General features: G+C 40.3%; 1 protein-coding gene and 1 pseudogene across 4 annotated transcripts in view; both read right to left on the minus strand.

The window, feature by feature from the left end:
• The window catches only part of CFAP47 (cilia and flagella associated protein 47), a 548,331-nt gene that overhangs the window by 63,368 nt on the left and 468,869 nt on the right, over positions 1-16,094 (minus strand). For all 4 annotated transcript variants that reach the window (XM_056556158.1, XM_056556159.1, XM_056556156.1 and 1 more), the window contains exons 59-60: positions 10,259-10,418; positions 8,457-8,551 (exon numbers count right to left, since the gene is read on the minus strand). In XM_056556158.1, the coding sequence (XP_056412133.1) occupies positions 8,457-8,551; positions 10,259-10,418 (255 nt within the window). The remainder of the gene's footprint in view (positions 1-8,456; positions 8,552-10,258; positions 10,419-16,094) is intronic.
• Positions 1,322-1,472, minus strand: LOC130359989 (U2 spliceosomal RNA; annotated as a pseudogene).

Below are 16,094 nucleotides of genomic sequence, written 5' to 3' on the forward strand. Positions count from 1 at the left end.
AACTGGGGTGTATGTAGTTTCTATAGCAATGTCCTTTCACCCAAAGCAATCCTACTTGTGTTCACATGGCTGAAAATGTGCGGAATATCAGCCCAGAAAACACAGGCAGACATTTTGCACATTCGAATGTTCCAGTGGGTGCTAGGACATGTCTATTCTTTCTGCGGATTCCTCTTAGTAATGCATTCCTGTTAATGAGTGCATTTTTGAGTGGTCCTAGCACCCACTGGAATCAGGATTTCCGGAACAGAAACATTTGCCTCGTGAATTCTTCCTTGTACACAGTGCAGCAGAATCCTATTGAAATCAATGAGACTCTGCTGATGCAGAATTTCAGAGCAGAATATTCTCACAGAATTCCAATCAGAAATTCTGCCGTGTGAACATGGCCGATCTAGGTTACAGAACCCATACACTGGGACATTGAGTGCCTGATGTACCATATTAGTAAGCTGCAAGCTGTGTGCCACTGTATAGTGATTCTACACATGCGTTGTCAAATACAGGCAGAGGGAATGCAACAGTCAATAAGCACACAAATTTGTCAACAAAATTGTACACTGATTTTTTTTCTTTTTTTCTAAGAGCCGATGAACGTGCTCTCAAATCACCCAAAGTGCAACAAAAAGTGCACATGTGTTACACAAAAAAAACGTGCATAAAGCATGCGGTCCATCGCAAGCCCTTCTGCGACAGGAGAGATGCCCCCAACAAACATTACCCTTTGCCTCAGGACCAAAAGGTACCTGCGAAGTTCCAGGTTCGATGTCCCTTTTTGCTAATGCTACTAAGGGACCACAAAAGCTCCCGGCATCCCCCTTGGCGTTAGCCAAGGTATCTGCCCGCAGAGCCGATAATGGTTGGTACCCTGCTCATGCAGGAATACCTGAGGTTTTTACAGGGAGGTGAAGAACCTAATAGCCACACACACCTCTTCTAGACCGCTAGGAGGGACACCCAGAAGGGCTACCGCATCCTAACTATCCTGTGAACACACAACACGCAAAAAGTGAAACAGTGACAAAAAAGAAATAAATAAGTGAATGTGTGCAGATATACTGCCCGGACATCCGTCCGGATCTATAAAAATTTCTCTGATCCTAGCCAGAAGGCCGGGAATCAAGAGGTGAGTGCCACAAGGTGAAGAGTTCATGGTGTCAGTGCTTCCACTCAGTGAGCCAATACTCCCAGTGAGTTTCAGCACCTCGGGGTCACTACTCCCAGAGGCACTTAAATTACCTCGGCTCTAGACCCTCTCAGCCTCATGGCGAGACCCGGAGGGAAACAGGTCACATCGGGGCAGCCGTCGAGCTGATTCCTCAGAACTTGCCCTGGAACGCCCCGATACACCTGCCCCCTAGCACACAGCACCCAACCCCACCAGCCCCACACCGGTGCTGTATGGACCCCTGGTATGAGACTGATAAGAACAGATACTACACTTGATCTTAGCCAAAAGGCATAGGAGCAAAATTGTACACTGATAGGCTTCCATATTCTATCTGCATGAGGCCTTCAGCCCATGTGTTTTCACCCTGCGTTCACACTGAGCAAATCAAGAGGAATTCACGCCGAAAAATTTACAGGAGGAAAAAAAGAATTTTATTTTCGCGCGAAATTCGTGCGGAATTTGCACAGAATTTGAGAAAAATTTGAGGCACATGCACTTTGGCCCATAGAAGGCTACACATACACAATACAGATCCTTAGTACAACTGTGTGCATGGGCACAAAAGAGAATGATCATAGTTTATGTTAGGAAACAAATTTAAACCAGTTTTACAATATACTTAAGCAATAAAACCGGTAAATTGTTATTGTAAATTGTAATAAAAATCCTACATAAAAAGAAAATGTCTCACTTATAATTTTTTTCTGTATGTAATAGGAGAGGCTATTTTCAGCAAAAATCTAATTCCACACTATAGCAAATAATTAACCTTTTTGATATCTCTTCTGCTAGGCAAGCTGTGATTTTGAACAATGATAGAATATAACACAGCTACCTACTGAACGAATGGCAATCTTTCTACTTTCCTCTGAAGCAGTTTCTCTATTAATAAAGTTTTTTTTATTATTATTATTTCTAAAGAAATGTCTCACTTTTGAAGAAACTCATTAACCTTGAGCTCTGTTCAGTTTTCTATGTTTACAGATCATTAAATTGCTCACAGGTGATTGCAAAGTGTGAAGCAGCAGGAGATTGTTTCCCTCAGAAAATAATCAAGACATCCAGCTTCACACAACTATAAAAACACTAACCCTTTTTACTTTTACACATCACACACAGACACACAACATGCAACCATTTCCACAGTTCCTGAGACAACAAATTACATAAGAATCACTGCAGCATGTAGTCTGGGAAAACATAAGTAATATTCAGTTTAACTTTAATTATTGACAGGTAGCAATAATCCAGAAGAAAACAAAATTAAGGCTATGGAAACCCCTTTAACCGGTTGCCGTCTAAGGACGAGCCTGCGTCATACCGGCCGGCCCCCAGCTGATTCCTGTAGCTGGGGGCCGGCATTAATAGTTGACAGCGGCGTCTAAAGGGACATTTAAACACTCCCTGGTGGTCCAGTGGGGTGGATCCCCCCCCCCCCCCGACGTGCAATCGCGGGGGAGGCGATCCACTGCTGAGGTAGCCAGAGAGCTTACCTCACGTCCTTTGCCAGCTGCTGCGCTGAGAATGATAAAGCCTGGCAGAGCACACAGATCAATGTGGTTCTATGAAACCACATTGATCTATGAAGAATTTAATGATTCCTCCTAAAAGTCCCCTAAGGGAACTAAAAGTGTAAAAAATAAAGTTGAATAAAAAGTTTAAAAAAACACCCATTAACCCCTTCCTTATTAAAAGTTTAAATCACCCCCCTTTTCCCAAATTCCATATAAAAAATATGTAACCACAATAAAAAGAAAGATATGTGGTAGTGCCGTGTGCATAAATGTCCAAACTATAAAAATATATTGTTAATTAAACCACACGGTCAATGGCGTACGTGCAAAAATTTCCAAAGTCCAAAATAGTTTCTTTTTGGTCACTTTTTATATCATGAAAAAATTTATAAAAAGCGATCAAAAAGGTACCAATAATAACTTCAGATCACGATGCAAAAAAATTTGCTCTCATACCGCCCTGTACACGTAAAAAACAAAAGTTATAGGGGTGAGAAGATGACAATTTTTTATTTTCGTGCATGTAGATATGATTTTTTTCCAGAAGTAAGACAAAATCATACCTATATAAGTATGGTATCATTTTAATCGTATGGACCTACAGAATAAAGAGAATTTGTCATTTTACAAAAAAATGTACTGCGTAGAAACGGAAGCCCCCAAAGAAACAAAATGGCATTTTTTCTTCAATTTTGCCGCATAATGAATTTTTTTTGTTTCACCGTCGATTTTTGGGTAAAATGACTGATGTCATTACAAAGTAGAATTGGTGGTGCAAAACAATAAGCCATCATATGGATTTTTAGGTGTAAAATTGAAAAGGTTATGAATTTTAAAAGGTGAAGAGGAAAAAACAAAAGTACAAAAATGAAAAAACCCTGCGTCCTTAAGGGGTTAAAAACTCTCCAACCCATGGGGTAATCTTGTTGGGGAAAGGGGTGCACTTGAAAAAGAGAAGGGTGTGTGTATAAGGTTAGGTTCATGTTTAACCCCTTATTGACCATGGACGTAAATGTACGTCCTGGTTTGGGGTTTTTTAGCGCACCACAATTTACGTCCTGTGTACGACCGCAAGCATCGGAGCGGTGCTCGCGTCATACACGGCAGGTTCCGGCTGCTAGCATGTTAAAATAGATGATCGGATCACCTGCAGCGCTGCCGCAGGGATCCGATGATCTGTAATGGCGGACGGAGGTCCCCTCACCTGCCTCTGTCCGTCTCCCAGCGCCTCCTGCTCTGGCCTGAGATTGAGCATACCAGAGCAGAAGATCACCGATAATACTGATCAGTGCTATGCCCTATGCATAGCACTGAACAGTATTAGCAATCAAATGATTGCTATAGATAGTCCCCTATGGAGACATAAAAAGTGTGAAAAGAAAAGTCGAAAAATGTAAAAATTAAAAGTAAAAAAACAAGTGAAAAATCCCCTCCCCCAATAAAAATTTCAGTTTTTCCTATTTTACCCCCAAAAAGCGTAATTTTTTTTAATTATAAACATATTTGGTATGGCGCTGTGCGTAAATGTCCGAACTATCAAAATATAATGCTAATGATCCCGTATAGTGAACGGCGTAAACGTAAAAAATAAAAAAAAGTCAGAAAATGCTGCTTTAAGTACAATGTGTAAAACATGTAGACGAGCCGTTACTCAGTGTTTTGTAAAATTACTTAGTTATAATAAGCATCCTATAATATGCCTTCTAGGTGAATGGGTCAAAATTATTATCTACAGTGGGCGGAAATTACTCTTAACTGAAGGAAAATTGGGAATAGCTGTAAGAGCTAATATTAATGAGTATATGTCCTCAGATATCTATGCAATAAGGGGACCTCTTCCATTTCTCCCACCTCACATTGAAGGTTTTAAAGCTTACAGAACCGAGGGCTAATAAGTAGTGTTTATTTTCGCTATTATAGAATCCAAGGGTGGGATCGTAGAGGATAAAAGTTTTATATATGAAAATGTTGTATCGATAAAAAGTATATATGATGGCGCAAAAAATTAGCCCTATTACCGCCCTATATATGGAAAAATTTAAAAGATATAGGTGGTCAAAATAGGGCGATTTTAGATTACTGATTTTGTACAAAAAGTTTTAGATTTCTTTTAAGCGGTACAAAAATATAAAAGTAACTAGCCATGGGTATAATTTTAATCGTATTGACCCACAGAATAAAGAAAACATGTCATTTTTACCGTAAAGTGTACAGTGTGAAAACAAAACCCTCCAAAATGTGAAAATTGTGGTTTTCATTTAAATGTCCTCCCTAAAAAAATATTTTTTTGGGTTCTCCATACATTTTATGGTACAATGAGAGGTTTCATTACAAAGTACAATTGGTCACGCAAAAAACAAGCCCTTATATGGGTCTGTAGATGGAAATATAAAAGAGTTATGGATTTTAGAAGGAGAGGAGGAAAAAGTGAAAACGCAAAAATAAAATGGGTCTGGTCCTTAAGGTTAAAATTGGCTTGGTCCTTAAGTACCCAGATATAAAAACATAATCAACACTATGTTTTTGTCTGGTAAAATCGAGTGAAACAACAGACACCAGTCACAAACCCAACGGACCCTATAAAAGTCAATGGTGTTTGTTGGGCTCCGTTGGTGTTTGGCATTCAGCGGATCTGCAGGCTCTGTTTACTACTGTTTAGTGGAATCTGCAACAGGGGCCCTGGACACAGATGGTAACCTAGCTTAGACTCACTGAAATGAACATAACACGGAGGATGCACTTTTTTTTTTTAAAGTGTATTAAACACAATAAGGCAGTGGGCCCAGCACCAGCTCAATACTGCTCTCTGTCTTCCCTTTATGCTTAGAACCGAGCTTTTATCAGGTGAGTCACTACACAGGTATCTACTTCAGGGTGCTACTCTTCAATTAGGTAGATATAACATATGAACGGAAGAATGGAAGAAACGAGTGCACTCACTGTTTCGGAAACATTATCGGGATCCTTTATTGTAGAAACGTGGACAGTGCGGGAAGTGGGACAAGGTGGGGGTATGTGCACTCGTTTCTTCAATTCTTCCGTGCATATACCATTATATGTATATTTGTAATATATAGTGATTAAAAAATTTGTATATTTTTGAGTGAAAAAATGCTGTCCTTGCAGCTTTTGCCTGTGGGTCTCTATGTGGAGTCCAAATACAGAAAGTAAGGGCAGAACAAGGAGGGCTCTGTGCAAACTCCTGGCTTGTCAATCATCCTTATGTGTGAGCCGGGAGAGTGTCAGGGCCCTGCCTGTCCTCAGAGTACAGTGCGCTGTTTATCCTCAGTGCACAGAGCCTTGCTTGTCCTCAGTGTACAGAGCCCTGCTTGTTCTCAGTGCATAAAGCCCTGCTTGGCCTCAGTGTACAGTGCGCTGCTTATCCTCAGTGTACAGAGCCCTGCTTGTCCTCAGTGCACAGAGCTCTGCTTGCCCTCAGTGTACAGAGCACTGCTAGTCCTCAGTGTACAGAGCCCTGCTTGTCCTCAGTGTACAGAGCCCTGCTTGTCCTCAGTGTACAGAGCCCTCCTTGTCCTCAGTGTACAGAGCCCTGCTTGTCCTCAGTGTACAGTGCACTGTTTATCCTCAGTGCACAGAGCCCTGCTTGTCCTCAGTGCACAGAGCCCTGCTTGTCCTCAGTGCACAGATCCCTGCTTGTCCTCAGTGTACAGAGCTCTGCTTGTTCTCAGTGCATAAAGCCCTGCTTGTCCTCAGTGTACAGAGCCCTGCTTGTCCTCAGTGCACAGAGCTCTGCTTGCCCTCAGTGTACAGAGCCCTGCTTGTCCTCAGTGTACAGAGCCCTGCTTGTCCTCAGTGTACAGAGCCCTGCTTGTCCTCAGTGTACAGAGCCCTGCTTGTCCTCAGTGTACAGTGCACTGTTTATCCTCAGTGCACAGAGCCCTGCTTGTCCTCAGTGCACAGAGCCCTGCTTGTCCTCAGTGCACAAATCCCTGCTTTTCCTCAGTGTACAGTGCGCTGCTTATCCTCAGTGTACAGAGCCCTGCTTGTCCTCAGTGCACAGAGCTCTGTTTGTCGTCAGTGCACAGAGCTCTGCTTGTCGTCAGTGCACAGAGCTCTGCCTGTCCTCAGTGCACAGAGCCCTGCTTGTCCTCAGTGTACAGTGCACTGTGTATCCTCAGTGCACAGAGCCCTGCTTGTCCTCAGTGCACAGAGCCCTGCTTGTCCTCAGTGCACAGAGCCCTGCTTGTCCTCAGTGCACAGAGCCCTGCTTTTCCTCAGTGTACAGTGCGCTGCTTATCCTCAGTGTACAGAGCTCTGCTTGCCCTCAGTGCACAGAGCCATTCTTGTCCTCAGTGCACAGAACTCTGCGTGTCCTCACTGCACAGAGCCCTGCTTGTCCTCAGTGTACAGAGCCCAGAGTGTACAGAATATAATAATACAATTAATATACTAGAGATGGGTCCTTGATCCAGGGATTTATACCTCCATTTGAACCAACAAGCAACTACTAAATAGTACTTTTTAACCTTCCTCTGGATCAACATTGAAGGAATATGGGTTAACATTAATAAAATTGTTACTCATAAATATCTTAAAGTGTACCTGTCCTGAGATAAAAAGAAAGAAAATGTTCCAGGCATACTCTTTAATTGGTGCTGATCCCATATGTGTGCTTAAATGCTGTTTCCTTTAATCCTTTAATTGGTTAACGACCAAGGACGTGTATACACATCCTTGTGCCGTTGACAGTGTATGGCGCAGGCTCCTGACTCGAGCCTGTGCAGTACCGGGCGGCCGTCAGCTGATTCCTGTAGATTATCTAAAGGGACCTTTAATAAACATCTAAAGAGGCATCTAAAGGGACCTTTAAACAGTCCCTTGTGCTCCAGTGGGGTGGGCCAGGCTTTATCAATTGAGCGCAGAGCACACAGATCAATGTAGTTCTATGAATCTAGATTGATCTGTATGAGGAATCTAATGATTCCTCCTAAAAGTCCCCTAAGGGGACTAATAAAGTGTAAAAAGTGTAATAAAGTGTAATAAAGTGCAAAAAAAAAATAAAAAAAGACGCCTGATGAAGCAGTCTGTGAAACGTGTTGCATCATGGTTGAATAAACCTCAGATCCCTTTAATTGTGTGTCCTGCGCTTTGAATTCCCCATCAACACATTGGAGGTCCTATTCTTTTGTTCTATTGATTTGGACGTGGAGCAGCTGCAGATGCCTTGCTTTCATTGCCTTTTCCCATTGTTGAACTTGGCTAAGTGTAACCTGTTGTGGTAAGCGCTATCTCTGCTCAAGCTAACTGTGTGTAACAACGGTATCATGCTACGGAGCGCTGTCTGTCCTTTGTTCCACTTTGTATTTTGGCCCCTTTGCGACTTTTGTGCGACTTTTTGACCTGTGCGACAAAATGTGTGACTTTTGAATAATGCTGTCCACAGCCAGTTTGTAAGCCAAGTCAGGACTGGTGTAGATTTGCTCCTTAGTTTGTGCAGCTGCTCCAAAAGATACGACAAACTGAAACGTTGCACATTCCTGACTGCATGATATCAGCTGAAATCATGACTTGGTAAGTTCTTTTAAAAAAAAAAAACAAAAAAAACTTCTAAATGAAAAGTCGCAAAACTTTGACCAAAAAGTCACTGTGCCAAATAAAAGCGCCAAAGAACAGCAGAAAAACGGGGTAAAACTATTCACAAATACCCCCAATGTTATTATTTACAAACAACATTTGCAAACGACAGTGCCTATTTAAGTTATCAGTTATCTAGATAATCTGCAACGATTTCTAGATTTTATGCAAAATACCTGGAGCTGAGTTGGGTGCCTGAGCTTCTGGAATTCCATGAATTGGATAAATCCATCGTATACCTGAAATACTTCCATTCTCTGTCCTTGAAATACTGTTAAAAATAAAAATATTGAAATATGTAAACATAATAGTTTTTTAATCATATATTTACATTTATGTGTATAAACAATAAAAATTATGCTATTATGATAATTATGATTTGATTAAAAAAAAAATCTAAAACTGTTAGAAATATATGTATGTACCGAATATATAAAAAATGATGTTTCGTTATAAAATTGTTAGAATTAGAAACATAAAACTACAATTGCAGATCTACAGGAACAGCCTTTCATACATATCACATTTTACATCTGGCATCAAGGGGTACATGAGCAGACAACCAGACATCACAAATTTAGACACTAACTACTAAAAAAAAAAAAAAAAAGAGTGAGGGCCCTGTTCACAAGAGCTTACAATCTATTTTTTGCGCCTTTTTTATTTACACTTTTTTTTTTAGCTGTGTACAGATCAGCTGCTAATGTTAGTCTCATGCAGTGATAATGAGTTTATCAAATGAGACTTTTTGTGAAAAGGCACAAAAAAGGCGCAAAACCACTGAAAAGTCTCTAAACAACACCAGCCCAGACTTACCTTAGCTTTCTGGTGTATGTGAAAAGTGAAATTCCAGAAAATGTGACCTGCACAAAATTTATCAAATGCCCTGCGGCCATTTAATAATCTGGTGCTCCTACACATTACCAGCTTCACTTACACCAACAATGATGAATGCCCCTCTGTGTGTTTAGGATAAAGGGAAGAAAAAGGGGGAGACAGAGATGGCGCTATATAGTGCCGATTATCCCGGACTACCGGGAATTTTGGATAGTTGGTAGGGAAGCTGCTCACCTTTGCAGGTTGCGCTGTGCAGGTGCAACACTGTGAAGCGTTTTGAGCAGGTCTGTCGGGAGCAGCTGGCCCCCAGTCCAGTCAAGGATGGTGGATAATGCAGGGATACAGAAGTGGAGGACGGGAATCCTGGCAGGGGTTCCCTTGTTCTTCCAGTGAAAACCGACTTCGGCACTGTGAGCACTACACCGGCGGCGTGATGGCACAGGAGCTAGGAGTAGCTTGTATCCAACTTTTTACTAGTATCATAAAAAGTGGTAATACATAAGGACTACACGTTTCAGAGGGGATGCCTCCTTCCTCAGGTCCAAGTTCAGTCCTGAGGAAGGAGGTAGCCCCTCCGAAACGCGTGGTCCTTATGTATTACCACTTTTTATGATACTTATAAAAAGTTTGATACAAGCTACTCCTAGCTCCCGTGTCATCACACCGCCAGTGTAGCGCTCACAGTGCCAAAGTTGGTTTTCACTGGAAGAACAAGGGACACCCTGCCAGGATCCCCTGTGTGTTTAGATACAACGTGTGTGAAGTATAGGAGGACACTGCTGAATGAAAACTGAGGAAGATACTTTTTCCTAACCTCTGTAATTTAACCTTACACATGTAAGGCATCTTGTAACAACAAAGGAAAGTGGATGGTATATGATTTCCTAAAGCAGCAATTTGGAGCCAGTGTAATTTTCAGCTCAGGTATTGACAGCTGTTTGGAGACAGAAGTTGTGTGCTGAGACCTTTTAAAGCTTCAAAGGAAGTTTTGCTTTTTAATAAGTTATAATATCAATTCTCATGTCTGTGTATAGGACAAATAATTAATTTCTCCCATCTACTTTCATTTATGTAAAAATTGATATGGTATGTTTATTTTGTCTTTGCTTATTTTCTATAAAGTCAGGATGCCAGAGCTTACCTTTTCAGTTCTGTATTCAAATCTTCAGTATTATTATGATCCCAGCTGTCTCCATTTGCTTTTACCATGTGAACAACTACCAAAGCTTCGTAAAGTTTCATTGTATCTGGGGCAAAAAGTACTGGAATATCCAGCTTTTCCTTGGCAGCTAAGGGAATTCCTAAACACAATAAATGTCAATTCAATGATAGGCATTTAGAAAAGTGAAATAATTATTTTGATTAAACATACATAACAGGCAAAGCCTCCTCTCACTAGTAAGAAATTTAATGAGAATACGTAAAATATTTAACATTGTTTTCCGGAACAGAAAATTATAGCTAATCCATAAAATAATCCATACAAGCATAATTGATGAAGTTCCAGTCTCCTAGACTACTGTTACGCCGAGCGCTCCGGGTCCCCGCTCCTCCCCAGAGCGCTTGCAGCATCCTCTCATTCGCAGCGCCCCGGTCAGACCTGCTGACTGGGTGCGCTGCAATATCACTCCCAGCCGTGATGCGATTCGCGATGCGGGACGCGCCCGCTCGCGATGTGCATCCCGGCTCCCGTACCTGACCCGTTCCCCGTCTGTCTTGTCCCGGCGCGCGCGGCCCCGCTCCTTAGGGCGCGCGCGTGCCGGGTCTCTGCAATTTAAAGGGCCACTGCGCCACTGATTGGCGCAGCAGGCTTAATCAGTATGTTCACCTGTGCACTCCCTACTTATACCTCACTTCCCCTGCACTCCCTCGCCGGATCTTGTTGCCATTGTGCCAATGAAAGCGTTCCCCTGTGTGTTCCTAGCCTGTGTTCCAGACCTCCTGCCGTTGCCCCTGACTACGATCCTTGCTGCCTGCCCTGACCTTCTGCTACGTCCGACCTTGCTCTTGTCTACTCCCTTGTACCGCGCTTATCTTCAGCAGTCAGAGAGGTTGAGCCGTTGCTGGTGGATACGACCTGGTTGCTACCGCCGCTGCAAGACCATCCCGCTTTGCGACGGGCTCTGGTGAATACCAGTAGCAACTTAGAACCGGTCCACCAACACGGTCCACGCCAATCCCTCTCTGGCACAGAGGATCCACCTCCAGCCAGCCGTGACAACTACATTTTATCATAAAGTGAAAACAGAATTACTGACCTATATCAAGCAAAAGAACATGATTTTGGCAAACATAGGCTATGCATACGTTCAGCACATATATTAGTAGCGTTTCCTTACTAGTACAGAAAATTAACAACACACGTGGTATGACTATATCCTAATACCTACACAAAGGAAGACATTTATAAAACATTGTGCACAGGATCAGGGGAACAGTACGTATAGCAACCAATTTGATTCCAGTTTTCATTTTTCAGATGCATTTTTAAGTATGAAAGAAGCAATCTGTTTGGTTTCTATTGCCAACTATTGCACCAATCCTTTGCACAAGGCTTGATACATCTCCTCCATAAACTAGAAAAATTGTGCAAAGGTGTGAACCCCTTTTCAATAAGAAACCTCTCAAAAATCAGCTTTTTTCCAGTTTCTTATGACCTTCATTATTTTAAATATCTACATTTTCACTGTCAGGCTATCTTGTGAGAAAGGAATAACAGCTTTATGCTATTACATCTTTACATCTTTGCTCTCTATCTCATTAATCAAAAAGAAAAATCAAAATGCCATTGTTTGCATTATAATTGTATCTTCAGTAATGATTGAATTATGTCTAAGATATGATTAATCCGGGCTCACATATTATTAGATTGTTTTATGTTTGATACTGTTTTATTATTACTGTTTTAGTATAACTAAAAGGAAACGTCTGGTTGAGATTAACCAACTTATTTTAACAGACACATACCTGCTTCTTAACACATAGTTATATCTTTCTTATAATGTTAGCAAGATGCAGGGGATAGATGGAAGTAGTTATAACTACTGATACACAAGTGTCAGCATAAGAACTGTAGACAGCACATCACAGAAGAAAGGGGACCTCAATGCACAAAACTGAGCGGTGAGTTCTGCAACCTGTGACAAAAAAGTCCCAGTGTTTGTTACCCTTGCCACTCCCTACCATCTGGTGAATAACTTCAATGATAGCTAAAGGGAAGTCCTCATCACTTAATAGCAAATGGCATATGTGAAACCAGGACTGGGCTCAATCACTAAGGCTCTATAGCTGCCACATAATACATCTCTATGGTATGTAATCCTTTGACAGTAAAATATGATATATATATAAAGACTAAAATTTTTATCATGCTTTAGTCTTGTTTTATCTTGATATCCTTCTTCTCTCCACTGCTGAACCTACTGTTGTTGGTGGGAGGAGCCGCCTTCAGCAACTTTCTCCAGCAGAATCAGCTGTTTTTTCATAACTAACAAATAAGTTGTCCAATAAGTTTTCTTTTTTGTTTAACCTTTTTTGTTTAAGGACGGGAGCATTTTTTGCAACTCTGACCACTGTCACTTTAAGCATTAATAACTCTGGGATGCTTTTACTTATAAATTTGATCCCGAGATTGTTTTTTCGTGACATATTCTACTTTATGGTAGTGGTCAATTTTTGTCGATACTTGCATCATTGCTTGGTGAAAAATTCCAAAATTTGATGAAAAATTTGAAAATTTTGCATTTTTCTAACTTTAAGCTCTCTGCTTGTAAGGAAAATAGACATTCCAAATAAATTATATATTGATTCACAAATACAATATGTCTACTTTATATTTGCATCATAAAGTTGACATGTTTTTAATTTTGGAAGACACCAGAGGGCTTCAAAGTTCGGCAGCAATTTTCCGAATTTTTCAAGGACCAGTTCAGGTTTGAAGTGGATTTGAAGGGCCTTCCTATTAGACATACCCCACAAATGACCCAATTATAAAAACTGCACCCCTCAAAGTATCCAAAATGACATTCAGTAAGTTTGTTAACCCTTTAGGTGTTTCACAGGAATAGCAGCAAAGTGAAGGAGAAAATTGTAGACCCAGTTTTTGAATCTTTACAAGTGGTAATAGGAGAAAAAGCCTCCAAAAATTTGTAACCAAATTTCTCTTGAGTAAGGAAATACCTCATATGTGTATGTCAAGTGTTCGGCGGGCGCAGTAGAGGGCTCAGAAGGGAAGGAGCAACAATGGGATTTTGGAGAGTGAATTTTGCTGAAATGGTTTTTGGGGGGCATGTCACATTTAGGAAGCCCCTATAGTGCCAGAACAGCAGAAAACCCCAGATGGCATACCATTTTGGAAACTAACCTCTCAAGGCACGTAACAAGTGGTCCAGTGAGCCTTAACACCACGTAGGTGTTTGATGACTTTTCATTAAAATCGGATGTGTAAATGAAAAAAAAATTCACTAAAGTGCAGTTTCTTCCCCAAATTTAACATTTTTACAAAGGGTTATGGGAGCAAATGCCCACCAAAATTTGTAACCCCATCTCTTCTGTAAAATGCTCTGCGGGCGAAATACAATGCTCAGAAGAGGAGGAGCGCCATTGAGCTTTTGGAAAGAGAATTCGTTTGGAATGGTAGTCAGGGGCCATGTGCATTTACAAAGCCCCCTGTGGTGCCAGAACAGTGGACCCCCCCACATGTGACCCCATTTTGGAAACTACACCCCTCACAGAATTTAATAAGGGGTGCAGTGAGTATTTACACAGGACAATGATGAAAAGATTACAAATAGCGAGTCATGTGCCGAATCGTCAAGAACATAAAATTTACATTACAGGAAGAAGAGCCTTTAGCTATAATTTATGCTTTTTTTTCCTAATGTTCTGTATAAATCAAGTAGTTGGATTAAAGAAAAAAGGAGCTTGCTTGCATCTACATAAAAAGAAAATCTAAAAAGAAATTGAAGTAATGTCTTTGGAATTGTGCATATTTCTTCCAAGTAAATTGGAAGGATGATGTTATTTTTTAAATACAATAGGATGGCAGAGCACTAATGAGCTCTAAAGTTATTATTCTCTTCTTAGATATTACAGCTAGCACATTTTAGACTTTTACCCATGAATTTTGGTTTAATATTCACAAGAGTTAAGTGTAGGGGGTATTAATGAAAAGGCCTGCACACTTTTGTAAAGAGGATAACCCTTTTATTTAAATGTAAATTCAATATCAAGATAACATGAACCACTGTCAAAGCAAGATGATGTTCTAGAGATATTTGGCTTTTCTAAATTCAGTTTTTTTTTTGTTTAAGTAAAGTTGTTTACTTTACATATTCATCCCTGCCCAAGTACTTTTTATACATGTTAAGTGCCACTTACACTTTACATTTCAAGAAGTTCGCTTATGATTAATTAATAATTTTATCTTTATGTAGCTTAGTTTGATAATGGCTCATGAAATTATATTTCCTATAAATTTATAACACATTATTGTAATATATTTTTGTATATAAAAGTGTTTTCATTGTGCTTGGTAACATAGCATAAAAATACTATATATATATATATATATATATATATATATATATATATATATTAGTATGTATTTATAACCTTAGGCTGCAATTGGTTTTCTGATAGCTAAACTTAGGTGCATCATCTAAGGGAGACCCTAGTTTTTACACTTAACCCTTGCAGCGAGGTGTGCATCTTGCTGCAGGAGGATTACTAAGAAAGAGCCTGACCAGAAGTAGAGCATGAAATAGGGCCAGGAAGACTAGACACAGACTAAATGCTTCAAACAGGCACACACAGCCCAGAAGTGTGATGAGGAGCTGTAATATAATAAAATAACATTAATGTGGTCACAGTACAAGAACCTATTCACAGCGCAGGAACAAGGGACATCATCAGGAGAGCAGTTTAGGAAAAAAGCAAAGTATCCAAGGGACATGACAGATAAATACTCAGGAGTGTTGGAACAGGCAGCTTGAGGTACAATCAGAGAACAGTATTTGAATGAAGCTGGATCAGGAACGGTTTTGGGCTGATACTTAGGCATTATGGAAAGACATGGATGTATTTAAATATATAGACCTTGAGGATACTTTAGACACTGTGTTGCATAGTAACAGTTCTCAGATCTAAGAAACAGTTAACCACAATTCTGTTTTAGCAAAAGGGTTTGGACTTGACAGAGTTGTGCTATTCTGGCATTCAGACCAGAGTCTGAAGGACCTTGTCAGATGTACATGGTAAGATTAAATTGCTTTATTATCACTTACTGTATGTATCTTACTGTATATAACAATGGGGCATACATGCAGAGTTAGAAGTTTGAAGAGAAGAGGGGTGACTACAGTGCCGATGGCACTGAAATAACTTCCCTAGATAAGATTCATATTTGTCCTTGTTATTACTAGTGTTGAAGTTAGGAATGGTAGAATTTGACAACCCTCTCCTACAATCATGACCACCTTCGCTTCACAAAGCTGGATTTTACTACTCTGCATTGGACAATCTTTATTTAAGAGTCTGAAGTGACTGAAATTCATGGAACACAGTGATGAACTGATGAGTATCCTCAGAGGACCCCCCTCAGAATTCCCTTAGTATTATGGAATTTGTAAATGGATTTAGTAAACCAGACAACCAACGATATATGTTAGTTATAGGTCATTATTGTCAGCCTGATAACATAACAACTGTTACATCTTGTAAATCTTTTCATATCTTTTTATATTTGACATGCTTAAAAGGGACACTTACAAAGAAGTCCAAAAAGATAAAGATGTTCCCGGAAGGTGTTTCAATATCCCAAATATACTCTGACTTTGATAGTGACTTCAAGTACAGGTCAATAAAATACAACAATGCTATTATGAGATCTTTGCTGTTCAGACCTATCATCTTACTTGAATAACCCTAAATAGTCATAAAGAAGGGGAGAGGATCCATATCTAAAATCTTGTTCATGC

This window comes from Hyla sarda, chromosome 2, assembly GCF_029499605.1.
Source record: "Hyla sarda isolate aHylSar1 chromosome 2, aHylSar1.hap1, whole genome shotgun sequence".
Classification (NCBI taxonomy): Eukaryota; Metazoa; Chordata; class Amphibia; order Anura; family Hylidae; genus Hyla; species Hyla sarda.